This window comes from Stigmatopora nigra, chromosome 12 (assembly GCF_051989575.1).
Source record: "Stigmatopora nigra isolate UIUO_SnigA chromosome 12, RoL_Snig_1.1, whole genome shotgun sequence".
NCBI classification, from domain to species: Eukaryota; Metazoa; Chordata; class Actinopteri; order Syngnathiformes; family Syngnathidae; genus Stigmatopora; species Stigmatopora nigra.
The window spans coordinates 9,773,243-9,797,201 of record NC_135519.1 but is presented as its reverse complement, the minus strand read 5'-3'; the positions used below and the strand labels follow the sequence as shown (position 1 = coordinate 9,797,201).

Here is a 23,959-nt window from a genome sequence, read left to right as displayed (position 1 = left end):
GATCAAACATTTTGTCATATTTTTCCATTCAAATACATGAGAAAATGTTTCCTAACTTTGGGGAATTCACACTCTTAAATCAAATTGTATTTGAAAGGAGCCATATTAAAGCCTTGATTATTCATCAAATATTCCAAATATCTCAGTAAAACTTAATTAGATGTTTTTCCACGAATATAGTAACAAAGATTTGCAGGCTTTTAATTTTTTTTTAATTGTTTTGCTATTGTTACTATATTTAAAGGATTCTTTTTCCTTCAATGTTTTTTTCCCCATGTAATTTTTTTAATCACTGGCTTAAAATAGGTTTGATGTCAAATGCCGTCAATGGCACTGAAAAGTGATCGTAAACTGCTTAGCTATTTAATTCCAAATGGATTAGATTGCATTGCCATTTAATAGAGTAAAAAAGTGAGAAATAAGAAAATCTCATCTCCAAACATTCACAAACTTTATGTGCAATTTGAAGCATATAAAAATGCCATCTGATTTGTTGAAAAGTGTTTTATTGTTTGCACCAGCTCGTGTCAGCTGCCTGGCACGAGGTTAAAAGTCTTTAGATGCGCTTCACACTCCAAACCACCGCCGGCCGCTTGTACGGGGCGCTGAGATGAAATGATAATTACGCACTTTGACTTATTACCAGCCGTCAATACAAGGCTCATTTAGCACAATCACTCGCAGAGAATAATAGCCATACTGTATTGGGAAAGGGAGTATAAAGTTCAAATTCCTGATAGAGTGAGTAAACCTTCACTAATAAATAAATAGAACAAAGCTTTAACGAGAATAGAGGGAAATTTATAAATGTTTGGCATCAGCCTCAAAATATTTAAATTGCTGTGTAATGTACTTATACTGGAATGTAACTAGAAACATAACTCTGTTCATAATTTTTTTGTTTAATAAAATAAACGAATAAGGACATAATAGGACATTCACAACAACCAAAAGTAATCAGCAATAAGCAATAAAGTCTCAAAAGAACAAGAAGATACAGTTTATCTTGTCACATTTCCGACTTTTCAACCACATTGAACACAACCTTCCTATCAGGATTGTATTAACGCCGAACACCTGCAGCAGATCTGCAGGCAAAACTGTGCACTAAATCATGCGACATCACAAATGACTAGCCAATGAATGAGATTTATTTGTTTGTCTGCAGCACACATGTGCTTGACCAAGAGGCGGCCTAGGGTGTCTTGAGATTTTTATATCATCAGTGGCTTCTTTCACACACTTTCACGCCACATTGCCGCATCATGAGGGGAACGGTACAATTCAGATGTATTCGCTTATCAATTTCAAAGAGAACAGCATGTTCGTCAAGGCATTGTGTCTCGTTAGTTAAATTGCTGTGAGTATTGGGGGATGGCTGGATTATTGTCGGAACTCTCCAGACCAATTTTTGTCTTGAGGAGCATTTCAGCTATATGGTTCAGATGCATTTTTTTTTAAATACAAAAGGACTGCATGCTCTCTTGAATGTAAAGTAATTGCTAATTCACTTCATCAGTCAGATACTACTTAATTCACTGGCTGCATTTTCTGCCACTCTCCCACTTTAAATACTAGTGAGAAACTATTTCAGTTCACACCAGAAGGAAAGTTCGACAATTTGAACTCTATCAACCTCTTAAAAAGGGCAATTAATTATTTAATTCATTCATTCATTTATTTATTTTCCTTACTGATTATACTCAAGGATGGTAGGGTGTGTTAGAGCCTATCCCAACCAGTTTTTCTTTAATTAGAAAAAAAATACGTTGGAAAAAGAATATTTGGTGTTTTCTATTACTAAAAATAGTCAATTAAACTAGGTTATGACCAGTAGACATCCAATCCATTTGAACTGGAATGATGGCATAGAATGTTCTTTTATTTGCTACTTGTCCTACCACTATTGTAATGTATTGGACGTTGACTAGTGACAAACTCATTTAAATGTTCAAAAATGGCCACCACTTTGTATACTTTATAATAGTTCGCAACTCATTTCCACTAGTAATAGATTTGCTTTGCTTCATGGGAATGCTGCCTGATTTTAAAAAAATGCATTAACAGCATGTGATGATTGCTTTTAGCTAGCAAATATCATAACTAAGGAAGATTAATGAACAATTTTCTTATCTGTGGCATCTCCAATTAAAAACAGCTGCATGGCTGCATAAGCAAATTGTGGCCGCCTCTCCCTGGCTGCTTATAATCTAGGGCGTCCTGAGTTAGCTACCCCTTCGAGAAAACAAAAAAAACAAAAACAAAAAAACCTTTAGTGGCAATGTTGACATTTTTCTCGCAATCAACCATCAAGCGCCGAGCAGCCGCATTCAACGTCAACTGGAATCTATCAACGTGTTGACTTTTATCTGCTTTGAAACGCTGGTTGCACAGGCTCTCTTTCGTTTTCCCCCCTCACATGCACGTTTGCTCTAAAAACATTTACTGCATCTCAAAAAAATACTCGTTCCTTTTTAAAGGCATAAATATAACATTTGAAATTTTGGGTTAACGTACACTTGTGCTAACATTTGAAAAAAAGTACCTATACATTTTCAGAGCCCTCATTAATTTTCAATGGTGCAAACTCCCATAAAATTGACAGTGTAAGACTGAATATTCTTTTATTTTCCACTCAGAGCTGATTTTTATTTTTAAACTGATCTTTCCATTCAGGGACTTGAAACTGGACAACATTCTGCTGGACGTGGACGGACATTGTAAGCTAGCTGACTTTGGCATGTGCAAAGAAGGAATTCTCAATGGGGGAAGCACCAACACCTTCTGTGGGACACCGGACTACATTGCACCGGAGGTCAGAACAAAACCGTTTAAAACGCAGATGTCAAACTCGAGGTGTGGGGCCTAGATCTGGCTGGCCACACCATTTTGTATGTTCCATGAAAGTTTATTTCCTTTGTCTTCATTGTAAGAAAATGTAGTAATACCCAGTTTAAATACATGAAATGAACTCTTGAAGTTCCATTGACGAAGACAGACATCTAATCATGTGGTTTGACTCATTTCCATGCTGTCAATTGAAATGAGTTTGTCACTCGTAGACTACAGCCAATCAGTTAAGAGTCTCCCAAAAGAGATTTTGTAAAATCTTTAGGTCAACAATGTTACTAAACTACTATCAGCACAATTATTGATTCCTTAGATCATCGATTAGTTTGTTGTTGAAAGTGAGTAAGGAGTCAGAAGTCCATAAATTTAATTCAATTTGTGCGCAGATCCTGCAGGAACTAGACTACGGCCCTTCAGTGGACTGGTGGGCTCTCGGGGTCCTGATGTACGAGATGATGGCGGGTCAACCTCCCTTCGAGGCCGACAACGAGGACGACCTATTCGAGTCCATCCTGCACGACGACGTCCTCTACCCAGTCTGGCTCAGCAAAGAGGCGGTGCAAATACTCAAAGAGGTCAGTGCACATTTGTGGAGTAATTATGAATGAAATTGAAATCTTGAGACATCCTCTTGTGTTCAGTTTATGACCAAAAGTCCTAGCAATCGTCTGGGTTGCGTGGCAGCCAACGGTCTGGAGGAAGCCATCAAGCTCCACCCCTTTTTCCGAGAACTCGACTGGATGCTGCTAGAGGGACGTCAAATTCAACCCCCATTTAAGCCGCGAATCGTGAGTGCATTCTCAATGTTACTGAAGAAGCCATCAATGGCAGTCGCTGACTTGAAAATTATAGATGTCCAATCATTCTGTTCTTGTGACTTAAATGAGTTTGTCGCTAGACAACGTCCAATTTGTTTGAAGTGGAAGGGTGGCAGTCAATTTAAGTTTGTTCATCTGTTACCAACCAAATCTACTAGTGACAGAACAATTTAGTTAACTAGTAGTTAGATGTCATGATGGTCAATGAGTTTTTGGTTTTTGTATCAAGACGTTGGCATCAAAATTGAATGAATCATTTTTTTCAATCCTCTTAATAGCGAATATTTTAATTCAAATTTATTGTGTGTCCAGTAGTGATAAACTTTTGGAGGGTTCACCTTGGCCAGGAGAAGAAAAAATAATAATTTTCAATCCATTGTCTGCCATTGACGACTACAAGTTATAAACTCAATGGAACTCACAGCTAAATTATGAAAAATGTCCAAATTACTGGACGTCTAGCACTACCAATGCATTTGAATGATTTTTTTTTTCTTTAAGAAAACCAAACGGGACGTAAACAACTTTGACCAAGACTTCACGAGAGAAGAACCTGTCCTGACGCCGGTGGACGAAAGTGTGGTCAAGCAGATCAACCAGGATGAGTTCAAAGGTTTCTCCTACTTTTCAGACGACCTCACAGCGTAAACCCTTTCCTGATCCTTCAACAACAAATCACATCCACCATCAACATTGCCACTGAGACATGGTCGTTTGTTTTCAGAAATAATAACACATTTTGGCTTTACATGGAAAAGACTAATACTTTTTCTCTTCCAATACCAATTCCAACACTCGGCTGTGTTTTATTGGCCAATGCCAATATTGTGCCAAATACACATTTTTTTTATTCTTACTACATTACTGCAAACAAACTTGAAAGTAATGGTTTTGTCAGACACTGCTTAATATATTGTTTGGTATGACAGTACTAGGTATCCAATACATTTGAAGTGGGAGCGAATGGACAACAGTTCAATTCGCACTTCAAATGGATTGGATGTCTATTAGACTAGATTAAACTTTATTCATACCGCACTCTAGCTAGTGAGAAACTCGTTTCAATTCTTGGCAGCTGCATGAAGACTTTTCATCACCTCTACCTAAATGACCTCAAAAGGGCCTTGTGACGAGGGAAAACATTACAATCAAAATAAATTCATTGACATCTAAATCAACTCTATTGTATGTCTCAACCATTTTTTGGAATATTATTTTATCAATGTCAAAGCATCTGCTATTTACTCAGTGGCTGCATGTTTGCAATAGTAAACTTTCATTCACTGCCAACCTCCCAATTCAGGTGAATTGGACATCTACTAGTGATAAAGACATAGCAGAAGAATTATTGGTTGCTAAATTGCACAGCATCACTACATTATTTCTTACTACTCCCCAATATTGACATTTAGTGCCGTATCAGTGCATCAATCCTTTAAGTTAAGTGTTTACAATTCTATTTTTATAGCAAACTCCAAGGTAAAAGATTCCTAATGTTTCAAAAGACTTTGATTTAATATTTGATGAAACTGAGTTATGCTTACTAATTACAATAGGCATCATTAAGATATAGAATATAGCTCCAGCAGGTTCAATCCCTTGTGGGTTCTGACCTTCCTGTATGGAGGTCAAATGTCCTCCCTGACCCTTGTGCTACGGAAAATGATAAAATGAATATAAGCCTAATGTGTGCTTATAGGGAGTTAAAATGAGTACTTAATGCTTAAATAAGTGAAACAGACATATTTTGTCACACACAAAAAAATATTCATAACTACCATAATTGTTCCTCTTAAAACAATTGTTTTCTTGGAAAATTTGCTGAATTTATCAATTGCACATGATGTTTAGTCCTTCACCAGAAAAGACAGTGAAGAAGAAATGCAGTAGTGATAAATGGAATGTCTTGTTTTGAAATGGTATTTTATTTATGAATATTATGAGCTAGCAGTGGTTTAACCTGTTTCAGTGCAATTGACAATGATAGGCGTGAAATCCATTTGAACCGGGACGGCAGGCAGGAATCGTTTAAATGGTCAGGGCTTTTTTTAATTATGTTTAAAGTGAATGAAATACACTTTAGTCATACCTAACTTCTCTGCACTAGTGAAGCTTTATGCACATCTTAAAATTGTTGTTTCTAATTGTGTGGGTTTGTCCTGATGCCAATCGTACTGTATTTTCAAGTGTATTTTTTTGCAGATTAATTAAATTTTTTGTCATGACTAACCAAATTGTGTTGTTTTTCGGCCTTTGTATTGACCGTACAAAGAAGAATGACAAAATGTTCTCCCGGTACTCTAGTTTCCTCCCACATCCCAAAAATATGCATGGTAGGTTGGTTGAGGGTTCTAAATTTCTCCTAAGTATGAGTATGAGTGTGAATGGTTGTCCGTCTCCTTGTGCCCTGCGATTGGCTGGCCACGGAATCAGGGTGTCCATAATCTCATCTCATTTTCTGAACCACTTTACCTCATTATGGTTGCAGGGGGTGCTGGAGCCTATCCCAGCTGACTACGGGCCAGAGACAACCATGAACACTCAAACACATACATAGGGGCAATTTAGAGTGTCCAATCAGCCTACCATGCATGTTTTTGGAATGTGTGGAGAAAACCGGAGTACCCGGAGGAAACCCACGCAGGCCCAGAAAGAACATACAAACTCCACAAAGGTAGATCCTGACCTGGATTTGAACCAGTACCCCAGAGCTATGAGGCCTAACCACTCGCTCCACCGGTCCTCTGTTTGATTCATTAAAAAAAAAGTGAGCGCAGGTTTCCAGAAGGCGCAGCCAACTGGTGAATGGGGCGTTCCCTTGCGTGGATTCGAAGCCAATCAGCGCTCTTGAGCTGCGAGTTCACTACAGTCAGTCAGACAGCCAGTCAGTCAATCAGTAAATCATACAAACGAGCAGCGAGCAATCGAGCAATAGTTTGTATCACAGACCGTCTAGTTTCCTTTTCAACTGGCCTTGTGAAGATCTCTCGTGGGAAGAGGCTGTACAATCCTCGGCAGTGTTCTGAGACTGTACGGCCCTTGTCCCCGGGGCAACCAGCGAGCTTCCGTTCCGTCCTGCTCGTTGCCGACTCACCTTAAACTCCGAGCGGATCTAAGCGGCGCAGTTTGTGACGTTGACTAACACGCACGTTTGATTTCTTTTTTCTCGTTTGTTTTTCTCCTTTTTTTGGACGATCGCTGGATTTGTTGATCGTAAAAGATGAAAATCGACAAGGAGAAAAAGAGGTAAGATGATTTAATTTGGAGTTCTGCAAACTTTTTTGCAATATACGCTCTCTCTATTCGCGTTGACTTTATGAGCAAGAAACAGGTGTTTCTCGCATTTAAAATATGCTTATGTCATTGAAATATAAAAGCTTAAATGTGAAACTGTAAGGTGTCAAACTTTTCATTTTGTATAAATGGTGTTATCTAACGAGACGATCGCCTGAATGACGTAAGAATAATAAAATATAAATCTATAAATGAGTGAAATGTCATTTTTGGAGTTTAAAATGGAAATTATTAATAATAGTGTCATTGTTTTGTGTTTTATTTTTGGCAGGGAGGGGGTTTATGTAATGTCAAATTTTGGCTGGAGGGTGTCAAATGTATTTTTAGTGGCAGGAAAAGTGTGGGTTGCAAACAATATATCTGTAATATTTAAAATGTGTTGTAATTAAGATTACCCGATTTGATTTGCTGTTAACAGAAAGTTATTTGCAAATGGTTAATGTGGTTGTTCTCTGATCGTTTTTCAACAGACGGTGGCTTTTGTATGAACCAAGTGTGTAGGTCACCTTTATATTTAATGTTCTTCTTTAAGGAAAAACAATGGCAAACAACATAAAATAAATACATCAATTTGTCGTCAAGTTAACTTGTTCACTGCCAGCCACTTGGGAATTTTCATTGATTTATCAAGACCTCATAATAACATGGCATTTCAACTCACAATGTGATTTTAAAAAGTATGCATTAGTTCCTTCTTCTGCAGGTTTTGCAGTAGTGAGAATTGTTTCATTGCTTGAAATTGATGAAAAACCATGGCATTCAATGGAAGTAAGGAGACTTTTCCCCTAAACTGTGTACAAACATTGCACATGTGACATTGTCATTTTAATGACACATTAGTATGACATTTCCCCTCATTTCACTCAAATATACACTATACTAAATATAGATAAGAATTAAACACTTTATATAGATACAAGTTTTATATACATGCAAGTTTCAAGGTAGAATTGTAACACCTATGATGTTCTTTAATGTATATTCATCCTACATTTTATTTTGTCGCCCTGACGATCCCCGGTCAGCTCTCTAAATTAATGTTGTGACTACTGCCTTTATTCCCAAATAGATACACGTTCGCTCATGCTGATCATCCTCTCCTCCTGCCATTTTGAGGAGAGGAAACTTGACTAATGTAGTGTGTGCTAGCGAGCGATTACAGGTTTTCACACTCCAATTAACTTACTGAATTTTGTCAAAGAGTACACAAAACTAACTGATGGGCGCAACCGAAACTAAATGAAAAGAACTAGGTAAACGTTAGTAAAACTACTGCTTTAAAACAAAGCATGTTGCCATTTGATGTCATAACGGTTTGACATGATTACGTTAATCCACTTGAAATCAGTAGGTTGGCCTTGGCAGAGGTCTTACTGTGTCCGTCTACAGATGTCTGTCTCCTCAAAACTTCCTCCTTCCTGGTGGCCATCAGCTCTTATGCTTCCTTTCCTGCTGTTAGCAAAATAGAAGCTGGCCTTGGCGGTGATCCAGCTGTTTTTGGGGACATTTTTTTTATTCTTTTTAATGTCTTCATCAGCTGCTACTGCCTGATAAGTGACAGATGCTAAACAAGGCCCTAGGAAGTCCGTTTTATTGTTTGTTTCTCCTTGACTACCTCGTCTGGTGATTTGAGGGAAGGTGATGTACTCGATTGACAGCTGCCATGAAATAAGTCATTTAATAAATTAAATGATCTTATTATTGAAATAATTTTATAAAGTCTTGTGGGAACTTGTTAAGAAATTGACCTATTTAATTCATTTTTTCAGAATAGACGATAAGATAGATCAAACAGACTGGACGTCTCTTGCCGTCAATTGCTTGGCGGTGGTGCGTTAAACTTCACTTCAAAGGACACAGAACAGTTTCTTATTCCTGTTTGGTATTCCGATGAGCGGTCCGGCTGGCAAACGCCACCTGTGTCCTCAATTGCTCCCTCAATCGGCGCACTTCTTCTCTTTTGGTGGTCTGTCGCAATCACGGGTAATCTCCCGCATCGCCCGTCCTCTGATTGAGCCCAATCGGGCCACGCGCGTGCACGTTTGTTTGGCTGCATTTCCAGAACTCTGTGTTCCACAGGATCATAGATTAGCCGGCATTGTATTGTTGGAGTGTTGTTTGTGTGGCGCCACGACTGCGGGACGGTTTACTGGAAGCAAGGAAAGTTGCCTGTGTTAGATTGAGCCTTTTAGGTCAATTTAAAGGGGAAAGTAGAATACAACATTTTGTCTTATTCGCTTCCAATTTCAAATATGTTCTTTGAGGAATTGAAGTTACACAACGTTGCTTCAAATAATATTTTCTGGATTTTTTTAGTCTGGATTGATTGACCATCAAAAGTTCCATTTGTGGCAGGAGTATTTGCTTAAAAATGTGAAAATAAGTGCCTTTTACTGGGAATAAAAGACTATTCCCTGCCAATCCAATTGGAGTATAAGGTTTCTTCAATAAAGAACACAAGATGGTTGCATTCTCTCAGCATTTGGACAACAAACAGCGGCCATTTGTTGTGCAGGGATTTTGTTTTCCTGAACCAGAAATGTGGTAACAATTTATACACATGCACAGCTAACACATTAGGGAATGCAAACTCAGGTACACACTCACATGGACATTTTGCACGTGTACACAAACCTGCAGTGTTTTAGTTGTTTTCTATAAGCAGCACTTCTGTTAGCTTGTTATCACAACAGAAATGTAGGCACAAGAATACTCTGTGTGCACGTGAAAAAGTGTGTGTGTGTTTGTGTGTGTGTGTGTGTGTGTGTGTGTGTGTGTTTAAAAGTAAAATACAACTGAGCAGAGGATTGGAGGTGACAGGTGGTTGAGTTTTACATTTTCAAAATATTTTTACATATTTTTAAATGTATGAATAACTATGGTTGCCAAAATATCATTCACTGTGCTTGACGGCAACCACAAATATGTTTTAACTGGGATTGATAGAATTTATGATCATGTTTCAGTGCCACTGAAGGTGGCAATATGTGCACACTTTTGATAGCTGTAGTATTGGTTTTCAATTATTGTTGGGACTACAGGACGTGGCGGGTTGGCAGTAAATGTTCAATTCAAATGGATAGGCCGTTAATGGCTGTCAATAGCAGCCAATGAGTTAAAAGTGTGCCCTATAAATGGGTAATTTTTTGCAGTTGGCGATTAGAATGGACACTACTCCACTGCATCACACTGAAATCTCCCTTTTGTGCATCCATACTTGTAGTCCGTATCAGCTTTTTACATACTGCTGTGTTGCTCAACCTTATCAAATATTGACATATTCGATTGGAATCCCTTTGATTAACTCATCTGTAGTGAGTGAGTGAGTGTACCATTATTGAGCCTTCTTTAAAACGTGTTCTAGTCCCACATATCGGAGATAGCATAGATCAAAGCTCATCTTGGCTTTTGATGCTTTCTTCACATATTTTTAAAATAGCATTTTCACAGTTACAAAAAGTGTTACAATGGAAAACTTCAATTAGTTTCTCCTTATCATTTTAACCTCATTATCATGTTATCTGACCATCATGAACCTACAACATTAATTCATTCATTTTCTGAACCGCTTATCCTCACAAGGGTCGATTTTGGATCACAGAGCACGAGGAGACGGATAACCATTCACACTCAGACTCATACCTAACTACTCGACCGCTGCATTTAAGTTAGGAGATTTTTTTTAGTAAAAAGAATCTATTTTCATCGAGTGAGCTCAAAAGATATTCCTGGAGTTCACAACAGCTGCAGCAAACAGGAAGCTTTTCACTAGTTGGCACACGGTTGAACGTTATCGTGGGACTTCGGTCACATGTTGGACTTCCAGACAGGAAATGCTTTGCGAGTACATCACAAGCGTTCGAGCCCCGCCAGGACTCCTGCCGCCTGTGGCCACCGCCCGATTGTTTGGCATCCTGCGACTGTGTACTTTGACAATAGACGCGCACAATCAAAGAGTGACCACACACACTCACCATTTATTGTAAGGTTAATGAGGATAAACAAGAGGGAGACACATTGATGGCACATTTGATAGAAATCATGGCCATGTCTTCTCAGTCTTTTCCTGGATGTTATCTTGTCATCTCCATTCTAGAGGCGTCTTGATGATGTCTGCGTTTAGGTTTTGGAAACACTGTTTAGACTTCAAAATGACAAAAACAATGTGTTGTATATTTGGCAAATAATGATAACCAAACAGTGGGCAACTCATTTTCTAATTGAATGTAATAGTAAATATTCTCCTTGTATGTATTTAACCTTACTCATAGGCTGCCATTGATTCATTTTCACTTAAATCTCATTATATTTAGATAATTATTGTGTGTGTGTGTGTGTGTGACCGATATATGAATTATTTGCGGAATCCAATGTGTATTGTTTGAAATTTTTGGCAGAAGCAGCTCAGAGCGTCGCAAAGAGAAATCCCGCGATGCCGCTCGCTGCCGACGTAGCAAAGAGACTGAGGTTTACTACGAGTTGGCTCACCAGCTTCCACTTCCACACAGCATCAGCACGCACCTGGACAAAGCGTCTATCATGCGGCTCGCCATCAGCTTTCTGCGCACGCGACGACTCTTTACCACAGGTATGCACTCAACTTGCTGATTTGAAATCCTTTTCTTGCAATTAGCAATGACAATCTGTGGAAAATAAGTTTTTGTTTAGTGTACAGTGGCCGTCCAAGATGAACTCTTTGGCTCAGTCCTCACAGTCCAATTGGATTTATATGTTGCTCTCAATGGTATTTTTAATGTAAATGTGATTACTATCAAAGCACAGAGTTTGAGAATAGTCTCTAGAGCAAGGGTAGGTAACCTATGGCTCGGGAGTCATATGTGGCTCGTCTACTGCCGTCAAAGGCACGCAAACATGAGCATGAGCATTCAATACACAGTATTCTAGAAAATCTGGATCTTGGTTACAGTTCTGGGTCATTCCATTGCAGATACAGTCTTGTGCCTAGTGATTGAAAGGGGTTTTACAAGGAGGAGGTGGTACACAAAGTGCATGTAAGGACACTGTGAGATGAGCGTCATGATTAAAAAGCATGCTAGATGCGACGACCGATTAGAGAGGAAGTGAAGGACTCTGCCCGATGGTGGACGGCTGCCCGCGTTGTGGCAGCTAGCCATAACATACCCGCAATGTGGCGCCAATTCACGCACACACACACGTTCCTTCAAGTCAGGTTTTTGTTGCAAATTGGAGCTTATTTCACAGTAGGGTTACCAAGAAGTGATTGTTTTCAGAGTCAAATTTGTCAGGGATTGTTTTGGCTTGTGTATAAATCAAGTGTTATCTACTGTTATATTAGTTTAAGCAAAATGCTTTAGTTTTAAATGTGTTGGAACAAAAACAGTTGTTCCTATAATAATAAAAAAGACAATATACTAGTGTAAGACAATAATAATTGGGGGTTTAAAGTCACTGTAAAAATAAATCTGCCATAACACGGCACTTGGCGTCTAATCTAGTGCTGTCCACAACGAGAAACGAGATAAACGAGATTTTTCTTTTTCAATTTGCTCCGAAAGTAGTTTACGCAACTCAAAAACAACAGAGGAAGAGTGCAAGTGGGCCGCAAAAGTTCGTTAATCAGCGCTTAGTATGTAGGCCAAAGGTGTCTGCCTCAAGTCTCCCCCGTGAGAAACTCACGGGCTCCCCCCACCAGGGGGTGAGGGGGGCGACCACCATTCGGGCCCTTGGCCAGACTTTGGTCCCCTATGGCCGCAATGGAAGTTTGGAGAAGGCAAATTCTTATCGGAGGGAAGCACTGGAGGAACTGCCATCTTCCCCTCGGTCAAAACACCCCTCCCTCGTTTACTACTTTCCTTTGTGGGGAAATGACACACGCATACATGTGCTTAAATGATTAGCTAGAAAATTTTAAGCGAATTGGGATCAGATTTATTTCTTTTTGAAAAAGAACAATATTATCCTATTTTTTAAATATTGAAACCTTAATAGTTACCCGAACCCTATCACCCTCAATGACACTGAATGAGTTAGGTTTTCACGCTGAAGTGAACTGAATGTTCAAATAGTGCAGGCGTGGTAGCATGTGCACACAAACACGTTCTTCTAATGTGTGTGTTTTTGTGTTCACCCTCAGGCTGCAGGAGCGGCGACGACGAGCAGATGAGCAGCCTTTACCTTAATTCTTTGGAAGGCTTCATCACCGTGGTAACGTCAGACGGCGACATGGTTTTCTTGTCGGAGAACATCAACAAGTTTATGGGACTTACGCAGGTACACAAAAAGGACAAAACAAGTGAAACCAATCATGGCAAAGGCCAGTTTTACATAAAAGAAAATATTTTTAAATGTGCATTCAACATTTTTAGGCTGTGAATGCTCATCTTTCAATGCCACTTGGTCATTAGACATCCAATCCATTTAGATTTTTCTCTTTGCGCAATATTCAGTACAAATAGATTGGACGTCAATGGCAGCCAATGAGTTAATTATCAGTAAGTTTTCCTGACACTCAATGTGGTCCTCATCTCTCATTTGTTTACAGCCAAAAGCCTAAATAAAAAATAAACAGATAATTGCTTTATCTCCACATGTTGGGCCACTAAATTGCATTTACTTGCTCTCCTAACATGCTTAGGCGTATCTTAAAGGTCCGGTTGACTACATAATGAAATTTAGTCCAACAACAGACAGATTAGTCGCTCAGAACGGCGTTGCTTTTAAGACCAGACCAATCATCATCTTCATCATCAAACCACTTTTGTATTTGCCCAAGTAACCACGGGCAACCGAGCATCGTCTGCTTTATTTTCAGGGCCACCAAAAAAGCTTTTTATCACATTGGTGTGGAATGTTGAAAGCGTATTTGTTTCTTTTACGCTCAGGTGGAACTGACTGGCCAAAGCATCTTCGACTTCACGCACCCGTGCGACCACGACGAGATCAGAGAGAACCTCAGCCTAAAGACAGCAAGTCAGTGGCAGACATTATTATCTCCAATTTTAGTTGACAAATTGTGGGGGTTTTCGTTTAAGATTATTGGTCACCAGCTGGACAAATCCAATCAAAAATATGTGTGAATTATTAATTGATCATCAAATTTAAAAGGAATAGTGAAAAAGCCATTCCCTTGAATTATCAAATACAATTGAAATATACATAAAAAGAGAAATTAAATTGAAAGAAAAAAAATAACTGTAGAAAAAAATTAACTTGATATAAATATCATTTAAATAGAGTTTGAAGCAAAATAATAAATAAAGCTTGACTAAAGCTCACTTGATTTGAACAACCTTGAAATAAAAGGAATTTAATATTCAAATTCACTTTTTAACAAATGAATTTGCCACGCTCAGCTGGAACTGCACGTTTTAAAATGATATTTCTGATTTGGTATAGTGTAGATATTCTGCTGACATCAGCATTGACCCAAATTAAACGGGCTTGTGGGTCAAAAGTAAAGGCCACACTGCTTACGTAACGTCCTCCATCTCATGAGAGCGACATGCGAGTGGAGGCTCAGAGGTCGCGTCCACACCAAACTGCGACTATGTGGGAGTGTGAGAGAAAATCACACATGACAGTACACACACATGCCATTGATAAGACTTATCAGCGGCAAAAGCGCAGCAGTCTGCTTTGTTTCTCACTAGCTTTTTTTACGTCACAGTGGCAAACCTTGATAGCAACCCCAAAAAGTTCCCCGCTTGCCAACAAATGACGCATGCCTAGAAATAAAAAACAGACGATCAAACAGAGCATTTTTTACAACGGTTTTTGTTTCAAATTAAAAAGGCGCCCGACTGCTTTCAGCCAATCAGAAAGCATGTGTGTGCATTAATGGTTGTTCGTCTCCTTGTGCCCTGTGATTGGCTGGCAACTAATTCAAGGTGTACCCCAACTACTGCCTATAGTTGACTGGAATATGCTCCAGCACCCTCACCACCTTTGTGAGGCTAAGTGGCTTTAGAAGGGGAATGGTGCAATCAATTTACACTTTGTTTTTTTTTCTTTCTTCCTTGAGGTGGAAAGAAGGGCAAACAGCAGAGCCCAGAGCGGGATTTCTTCATGCGGATGAAATGCACAGTGACCAACAGAGGGCGAACCGTTAACCTCAAGTCAGCCAGTTGGAAGGTGAGCAACAAAGAGGAAACTAGTAAAATGCAAGCAGTTGTTAATATGGACCATTTGTGGGTCAGGTGCTGCACTGCACGGGTCAGCTGAAGATGTACACGGGCTCACCGCAGCGTCCATCGTGCCGACTGAAGGAGCCGGCGATGGCCTGCACAGTTCTGCTGTGCCAACCAATCCCGCACCCGAGCAGCGTCGAGGCGCCGCTCGACAGTAGGACCTTCCTCAGCCGACACAGCATGGACATGAAGTTCACCTACTGTGACGAAAGGTGCGCCACCTTTTTTTATCTTGCTTTCATGCTCTAGAATGTTTAAATGTATTCATATAAGGAAGGAAATAAATGAAGAAGAATGCAAAATATAAATCAATACATATTCAAATATATGGATAAAACCATGAATAAAACATATTGAAATATATGGATGAAATCATCAATAAAATATATTGAAATAAAATGGTTCAATCAATTTTATACAGGTTTAAAATACATTTTAGAAAACGTAATACACACTCGAATATATTTTGGAAACCTTAAAATAACTAAATTGAAATTTTGAAATACCACTTGGAAAAAAATGGGTTACTTAAATGGATTATATAATTATATTTATTATCCAATACTGCTGTTTTTGTAAGTAAGCAAGTGAAAGTAGCCAACATTTAAAATTCTCCTTCATATTGACACACAAACACACTCTGGTATTACGCAAGCGGGTGCATGCAGACTTGTAATCTTTTCAAGCTGCTCATGCGGGACAAAGGTTTCTTTTGCACTCGTATGTGCGGGTGCGCGTGCATGACTCCACCACCAAACAAGAGTCCATTTTTCTTTTCATCCAAAATTTGGGTGGCTCAAATTCTGCATCCAATTAAATGAATGAGGTTATTGAAGGTGCTGGCGGCCGTTAGAGGAATCATACACGCACTTGTACTTTGAGTAAAAAGTGCCTCCTGTCAAAAAGTCGTGCGTCATTGGCAAGTATGTATGAGGCATTTCACGGGATGGCCACTAGGAGGTGGCAAATGTGATTTTTCTTTTCTCCCCTAACTAGTGTTATGGTTTTTGGAAAGCCATTACGTCAGTCAACCCGTATCAAGTTTAAATCATTTGTTTGCTGTTGACGCCGCTTGACGTCTAATGATTTCCGTTTTTTTGGGGTATATTGAAATTTCACTTAAATATTTATTTTTACCGGCCAACCAATTGATGCTTTGGGCCATATGTGGCCCTCACGCCACTAGTTTGACAACAATCCCCTAAAAGACAGAAACGTAAACATTCAAACTGTGCATGTGATATTTTTTTTAGGGTGACAAACTTAATGGGCTACACACCTGATGATCTGCTGGGCCGCTCCGTTTACGACTTTTATCACACTTTGGACTTGGACAGCATCACCAAGAGTCACCACAACTGTAAGAATCACACAAACTGCATTTATTACAAAAACATTCTTCATCATTACTGGTCAATGACCTGGCGTCCTCTCAAGTCTGTTTCCTTCCCACGCCACAACCAAGCACTGCAGCAAATGTCACTCTGGGCCATTTTCTAAACATTCTTTTCATCTCAGAGGTTACTGTTTTCCCAGAATACTACTGCTTTTTATACGTTTTGCCATAAGTTTCCTATATTAAGTTGGTATCATATCTCTATTTATAATTCGATTCATTTTGATAATGGAACAATTGTGCCGAATACGCTCTGTGTCAATTATTTGTGTTGCTATTCTCCATTGTTTTGGACACATTATTCACATGGGGTTGGCAGGGTTTTAGGTGATACAAATTGGGGACACTATCTAGTATTTGAAGATGTAGAGCAGGTGTCTTTAAGACGATAATGACAGTATACATGAAATGTTGGTAGAAACATTTATATTCTTTTGGCGTTTTGAGCTCATTTTGACTGTTTTTCTTTTCAGTGTGCAGCAAAGGCCAAGCTGTTAGCAGTCAGTACCGAATGCTGGCGAAGAGCGGTGGCTACGTGTGGGTGGAGACGCAGGGCACGGTCATTTACAATGGCCGCAATTCGCAGCCGCAGTGTATTGTCTGCATCAACTACGTGCTCAGGTAGGACCCACTTTGAAAAGGAATGAGTTGAATAACAATGTATTCAGAATCAATCAGTGAATTCCCAAGTAAGTAATACCCAAAAATAGATTATCAGTGCATGTTTTTGTTTTTAAATCAGCAGTAACATAGAGGAGAAAAGCACCGTCTTCTCTCTGGAGCAAACAGAGGCGCTTTTCAAGCCAAGAATGGCCGGCGCGTTTTTCGCCGAGAAGAACGGAGGCAGTGACGAGGCACTCTTTACTAAACTTAAGGAAGAACCAGAAGAACTGGCGCAGCTGGCGCCAACAGCTGGAGACACCATCATCAGCCTCGATTTTGGTCAGAATCTTTGAAAAATATTGTTCAAATAAAATTTGTAAAAACATATTTATGTAAACAAACAAATGTATAAAAATAGTTAATTATTTAATGAAGGAGGAGCTCAAATTTGATTAAGGCGTTCTGAAAAAAAGAATTGGCCATGAAAATGGACAAAATTACCTTTTTTTTAAAGATAAGTTTTTGCTTGTTTGTGTTAGGCCATCCTCATTTTGAGAAATCAGCACTGGCTTATGCCCAGCACCCCTCTGTCCCAGCATCCGTCCGAGGAACTCCATCCTGGGCCGACGTGATGTTGGAGGCCGCCCCGCCTCCTTCGGTTGGCGATGCAGTCAGCGAGACCGCCGCCACTTTCACGGCGCAGCAGAAACCGCCGCCTTGCAGCGCCACCCCGAGTCTGAGTAGCTGCTCTACGGTAAGAGTGGGCCATAGCTCCCACTTAGTTAACCTGAAGCAATATTTTAAACCATCTTTGGGCCGGTAATTTTCAGCCAAGCAGCCCCGGCGACTACTTTAACACTAACGACAGAGAACTAAAGGTGGAGTTAACAGAGAAGCTTTTCGCTTTGGACACGGAGGACGACAGCGGCGGAAACACTGAGGTATGTGTCCTATTTTTCCTGGAACAATTACAAAAAAATTCTGGCGTATGAGTGTCAAAAGTGTGTAATTTTGGATTTTTTTTTTTGTTCCTCAGAGGGACTTGAGCGACTTTGACTTAGAGACATTGGCTCCATACATCCCCATGGACGGAGAAGACTTCCAGCTCAATCCCATCATTCCCGAGTCCGAGTCACTGGACGTGGGGCCGCTGGGTGACTCTCAGCTGATCGGTGGCAGATTCCCCCCATCCCAGCAGAGTTTCAGTGACATCGGCAGCCTCTTCCAGCCGCTCTCCTCGCCAGCCCGCAGGCAGGGACCCTACTATATGCCAACTGGCTCCCCTTCCTGGGCGGAGGAGCAGGCCTCAGGTCAGGAGGCTTTAAACCCCAGGGCCAGGGCATACGTGATGGGGCACGAGCAGATCCCGCCTTACCAGGCCCCAGCCAGCACCCCTTTGTCTTCAATGGGGGGAATCCAGAACGTGCAATGGCCCCCAGATCCTCTTTTGACATACCATCAACGAGCTCTCAATAAAAACTACCCGGGAGACGCCGGGGCGAATGAGTGGCAGCAATCTTTCCAGCAGAACCTGCTGCACGCCATTCAAAGAGACAGGTGACCACACATCCCAATTTATTGAACTTCTTCACAAAACAAGGGTATTTTAATTGCCTAATTCGCACCAAACGTGTGATAACAGCGACATTATACCCACAATGTGTCATGAGAATTTGTGAATGCAGATTAATGGTTAAAAGTGTCATTTATGATGCATCATTATCAATGAATCAATGTGTGTGTGTGTGCATTTGTGTTTGGTTAGGTCCATGGAGGATTTACTCCGCAAACACAGAAACACGAGTCCGCTCAAAAACATCAAGCGCTCCTTCAGTCAGATGACGGTAAGGAATTTCATATACTATTGTGTTTATGCATGAGCAAACATTGAAGAAATACGAATTACAAAGAAAAAATAATAAATCTATATGACCATTTGGTTGTGTTCTATAGTAAAGGAGAAATCCATATTTATACGATCTAAAGTGTATTCTTAAGTCGGTCCCAATGATGGTGATAGACTTCAACTTGAATCAAATTGGATGTCCACCACACGAGTCTTATACTTACCCATATGGCTAATTTCTTTATTTTTTGGGGGGATGCTGCTTACTTATTGAACAGGTTGAAAATCGGACGTCAGAAAGCCTGGGTAAGAAAATGAGGAGCGACATGGACACTGGAGCGAGAGCCTTGCCCAATACCGTCTCGCCCGTCCAGATGATGTTCGGCACCAGAACGCCGCGTTTCAATGCTCTGTCACAACACAGGAAGTCAGAATATCCTGGAAGTATGACAGGTGATGCACAGATCAACACTGGCCATCTACCAGTCAAATTTTCCCTTATTTTATACATTTTTTGATCATTTCAAATAGTTTACGCCATATAACATTTTTTGCATAGGATTTTTTAAGTAATTTCTTTGTAAATCCAATCTTGTTTTACCCTTATCCGGCTCTAATCCAGATTGTCTCGATCCCAGACGAAAACACCACCGACTCCTAATAATGTTTTCTACCTCACAGGTCTGGTGAGTCGTCTTCTGGGCCCATCATTGGAGCCTGCTTTTCTGCCCGAATTGACCCGCTACGATTGCGAAGTCAACGTTCCCTTGCAGGGCAATCTGCACCTCCTCCAAGGCTGCGACCTGCTCCAAGCCTTGGACCAGGTCGCCTAGAAGCGAAGCACCCCCAACCACCATTACTCGACAGGCGTTAGCCTCACGCACACTAAACATGCCTTAAACATGCCTTTTGTCATTCCTGTCACAAGCTAGGCGGCAATGCTCATACTACACACGCTCACACTTGCAAATCTAAATGGCCCGTGCAACTTTTGGACCATTTTGAAAGCTAATTTGAGCCAAATTGTTCCCATAAAACCAGTTGAGGCAAAGCCAACTCTTGCCATTGACAGTGACACTACTAAGATACACGTGATTGGATGTCTATTTTTGTCAATGCTCCTGGTAGAGTTTTCGCTTGTAAAAATTCTGAAAGAGCTTTTCTACCTTGCAAATAAGTTGAACACCGTACAAAATACAAAAGTCGCATGTAAAACATGTTTTCCCCATCTACAAAAGACCATTATTTGCTTAACCAAAGTCTAATTACAACATTATAAAAGCCCAAAACTGGACAGAAAAAAATTATACACTCAAAGAGAGCTTTATCTGCTTGAAAAAAGTACTAAATGTACATTTTCAAAGTCCAAAATGTATATGTAAAATTATTTACATGAACTTCCCAAAATATACGTATTTATATCCCTGACAATGTCACAAGCGCTAGCTGCTGTCAAATAATAATTAAAAAAATGATTTTTATATATATTATATATTATCTAATCAGACGCAAGTATTTATACTCGTAAAAAAATGCAATATTCATACAACCTTGATATGCTCCAACCATATACTTCTACTTTGTTTGATGTTCGTATTTTATTGTGTGACCACAGGGTGTTATTGTTTTCATATTTCCTTTTGTTTTGGAATTTGTCCTGAGGCTAAAACTTAGTTCACGTTAACTGCCACGAGAGGATTACAGCCACATTGAAATGATAATTTTATTGTACGATTAGCATGATCTGGCATGACAGTTTTAAAAAAATCGTCTGATTTCAGGTTATATGTTATCAAAAAATCACTATTAAATCATTAGCTGCTATTGACGGTTGTAGACATCCAATCTATTTGAAGTGGGCAATTGAGAGAAGATTACTACACTCCCACTTCAAATGAATTTGGAGGTCTGTTTGTAATAAACTCGGCAGAAAAAAAACTCAATCTCAATTACTTTTCCCTTTTTAATTGTAAAATTCCACAATTTTCCGAACAGAAACAATTTTATCTAGTATTTTGTATTGTGATGATTTTACTCTTGTTTAATTACACTCCTTTTGTATTATTATCTAAAATTATGTTTTTGTCCTTATATGATTTTGATTTATTGTAGAATTTTAACCAAAAAGTATCTTTATTTCTAAACTTTATTTTCATGCAAATTGTATAGTTTGTCTTGTAAAATGTCCTCTTTTTTGTTGTCACTTTCAATTTGGAGCATGTTGAAAATTTTGTTTTATTGCAATTTTTTTCCACCCAAACTTGATTTTCATATAATATTAGCTGTTGCCCTGTAAAATTAAATTTTCACCAAAAAAATTATTTAAAATCCAACCTATTTATTTCATAAATTCCAAACCCAATGTCATTTGTTGAATTTGTTGTTACAAAATGCCACTTTATTCATAATATTATGGCTTTAAGCTTGTACATTTGCGAATTTAGCTTTATAAAATTCTTCTCTATTATTTTTTTAAACACATTTTCTATTTCAAATTTATCTTCGTACAAATTCCCTGCAACAACCAACTTCATTATAATCTTAAATGTGTTGAGTTGCAAACAAAAATTTGAATACAAACTATTTTCTTATAATTGACTAATGTAATGTTATTTTCTTTCATAATTGATTGAATTCATCCTACTGATATTGCTATTTTCATTTCTTGGAATTCTACCTTTTTGATGTAATCACCCAAAATTTTGCCTTTTTATCTCATATATTTTGGATAATTACTTTTTTTTTCTATTTGTTTCGTTCAATGTGGCGCTAATCCTCCTGAAAATCCATTTATGGGATGTGGCGGGAGCAAAAGAGGTGGTGAATGAGTGGAATTCGCACCAATCACAGTGACTTTTGCATCCAACTAATGCCATTGAACCCTCTCTATCCCACCCCGTGTCAATCAAAGCTGCCTTTCTTGAGAACGGTCTGTAGTCTGTAGCTTGCGAGATGGGGGCGTGTCTGGAAATGCATCCCTGGCTATGTTTACATTGGACAGTTATCGGGATTAAAGGCCTGATCTGATTTAAAATCTGCCCATGAAAACACTTCAAAACACAGAAAATCGGTGTCAGTATAGTGTGGTATTTTTGCTATATCCAGGAACTAGTAGTAAAAAATCGACCGAAAGATATAATGGTCACAAGATCGAACTCGTCTGTAGCTCAGACTTAAACACATGGTTTACAGTTAAACCTATTTGTTACCCAAACATCAATAATCCCCCCTTTCAACAAAGCGCCAAATTGTAGTTAGTGGATACTTGCAAAAGCAAGCTAGATGGCCAATTTCTTTTCTGCAGGAAAATTTAAGATGGGAGATGTTTAGGAATACTTTACCTATGTGCATCATTACCATTTTGTTGTAAAGTATAGCTATATATATCCAGACGCACCCTCTTCTTGCAAGATGCAGACAAATAGAATAATTGCCTTTCTCACCTTTCTATTTATGTCCAATATTTATGCCTCTGTGTTGGCGTTTCTCTGTTTTTTGTTTGTTTTTTGGAGGAAATTCTTGCGGGGACCACTTTTCACCCGTAGAGCTTTGCACAGGTGCGCGTTACGCGTTCAGAATGTTGACTGTGGACGTAGCGTAGGATGTTTCTTGGTACGTGGTCCTTGCCATCTGGGTTTCTTCTTTTCCTCTTCACTTGGCTGGCCAGTACTCTTTCTATTTCCTACCTTTGTGCTTTAAAGTAGAAAAAGTTTTAAATGTACTTTTGCCTTTTCAAATATGTAGCATTTTTTTCTGGATAATGTAAATGAGGGGTGCCTGCCATGTTGTCCTGTAGCATGGAAAGTTGACATAGTATAAGTGCTCTTTGCTTCACATCATGCTGATGTTTTCCTTGAGGCTTCATTCAGTTCCCAAAATGTGCCTTACTTGACCCCATAATTCAAATTGTCTTTAATAGCTTCCATTGATGATGACAAACGACCGATCTGTTGGATCTGGAATGGCTTGTGAGTGAATCCGTGATTTTAGTGGCCCTGAAAGGATGCCATTGATGGCACTAGATGTCTAATCCATTTTGACTAAGGCTGCTGGAAACCATTCGATTTCTCCCAAACCTCCAGTCAAGTTGGATGGTTCCCTTTTAAGTCTGCATTTAAACAGTTATGAGACAAGTGTAGCACCTGATCTCATTTTTAGAACCTTTAAAAAATAGTCAAAACACTGAACCCACAAAATGATCACTATAATAGAATGCCATTTGAAAACTTATGAAACTATTGTAATACATGTTATTGTTCTGGAATACTCACTCAAGACAAAATACAGACGACACAAGTTCCCAACAATATGATAACATTTCAGGTCACATTATACTAGTTTTAAGAGTCTAACTTGATAAATATCATCACACCTTTAATAGCAATACTGTCACTGTTGGAATCAGGGAAAACCAGAAAACCAACAAGTGATGCCAGTAGAATCAACCCCCTGGATGACAATGGCTAAAACTTTTAATGGTTCTTGTCTTTGATTTAATAATTTGTTAAATTGTGTAAATGCAGGTGGTTCAGAGTTTGTGAATGAAAGTGCCATTGTTGGAACATTAACTCAACGTCCTTGTTATCTTCTTGGTAAGTTCCGACATGGACAAAATTATTGTCATTAGTTTTTTTTAATCCAGGAGACTCATCAACCACATTTTTAAAGGGACCCCAAAGCCCCCCAGTTCTTCTATTCTCATTCTGAACATTCCCGAATGATTGAGCTCAGGAAAACAATGTCAGCATGTTGTGCTTTTTGCGTCGAAAAACAGGGTTTTGGTTTTTCACTCTGGGATCCGCGTTGAACTGCTGAGCCCATTCTGTACTTGTATGTGCTACAAATGCCGTTTCATTTTCCATTACGGTATATAAACATACATTACATACCGTATATTACCATTGTTATTATGGGGAATTTACCAGCTCAAAAGTTTGCCTTTTCTGCACTGATATCTTGTTATTAAAGCATATTATTGATCTAA

The 23,959-nt window shown here is 39.2% G+C and overlaps 2 protein-coding genes and 1 long non-coding RNA gene across 5 annotated transcripts in view; 2 read left to right on the top strand and 1 right to left on the bottom strand.

The window, feature by feature from the left end:
• LOC144205163 (protein kinase C epsilon type-like) overlaps window positions 1-4,846 on the top strand; it is a 20,699-nt gene extending 15,853 nt beyond the window's left edge. The window contains exons 12-15 of the mRNA XM_077729332.1: window positions 2,677-2,815; window positions 3,237-3,425; window positions 3,492-3,638; window positions 4,170-4,846. Of these exons, the coding sequence (XP_077585458.1) occupies window positions 2,677-2,815; window positions 3,237-3,425; window positions 3,492-3,638; window positions 4,170-4,316 (622 nt within the window). The 3' untranslated portion in view covers window positions 4,317-4,846. The remainder of the gene's footprint in view (window positions 1-2,676; window positions 2,816-3,236; window positions 3,426-3,491; window positions 3,639-4,169) is intronic.
• LOC144205166 (uncharacterized) overlaps window positions 1-6,770 on the bottom strand; it is a 9,162-nt gene extending 2,392 nt beyond the window's left edge. Inside the window, exon 1 of the long non-coding RNA XR_013328021.1 lies at window positions 6,618-6,770. This is a non-coding gene — a long non-coding RNA (uncharacterized LOC144205166). The remainder of the gene's footprint in view (window positions 1-6,617) is intronic.
• On the top strand, window positions 6,539-23,959 carry epas1b (endothelial PAS domain protein 1b). Of its 3 annotated transcripts, none has more exons than XM_077729331.1 (15): window positions 6,539-6,914; window positions 11,360-11,550; window positions 13,078-13,214; window positions 13,826-13,913; window positions 14,965-15,074; window positions 15,140-15,342; window positions 16,384-16,490; window positions 17,000-17,147; window positions 17,269-17,469; window positions 17,736-17,883; window positions 17,960-18,070; window positions 18,166-18,686; window positions 18,895-18,973; window positions 19,254-19,428; window positions 19,657-23,959. In XM_077729331.1, exons 1-15 carry the CDS (start codon window positions 6,889-6,891, stop codon window positions 19,806-19,808), a joined length of 2,397 nt encoding a protein of 798 aa, XP_077585457.1. In that variant the 5' UTR covers window positions 6,539-6,888; the 3' UTR covers window positions 19,809-23,959. The 3 variants fall into 3 exon arrangements, with proteins under 3 accessions (XP_077585457.1, XP_077585456.1, XP_077585455.1); XM_077729330.1 differs by having other exon boundaries at window positions 6,540-6,914; window positions 17,272-17,468; window positions 17,669-17,883; XM_077729329.1 differs by having other exon boundaries at window positions 6,540-6,914; window positions 17,269-17,468; window positions 17,669-17,883.

What these genes read in the sequence shown, in the direction of transcription:
- epas1b (XM_077729329.1), top strand. Translation starts at nt 6,889, where the DNA reads ATGAAAATCGACAAGGAGAAAAAGAG. An exon ending in GCGACGACTCTTTACCACAG is followed by an intron (nt 11,551 to 13,077) that starts GTATGCACTCAA and finishes GTTCACCCTCAG; the next exon opens with GCTGCAGGAGCGGCGACGAC. An exon ending in CATCATCAGCCTCGATTTTG is followed by an intron (nt 17,469 to 17,668) that starts GTCAGAATCTTT and finishes TGTTTGTGTTAG; the next exon opens with GCCATCCTCATTTTGAGAAA.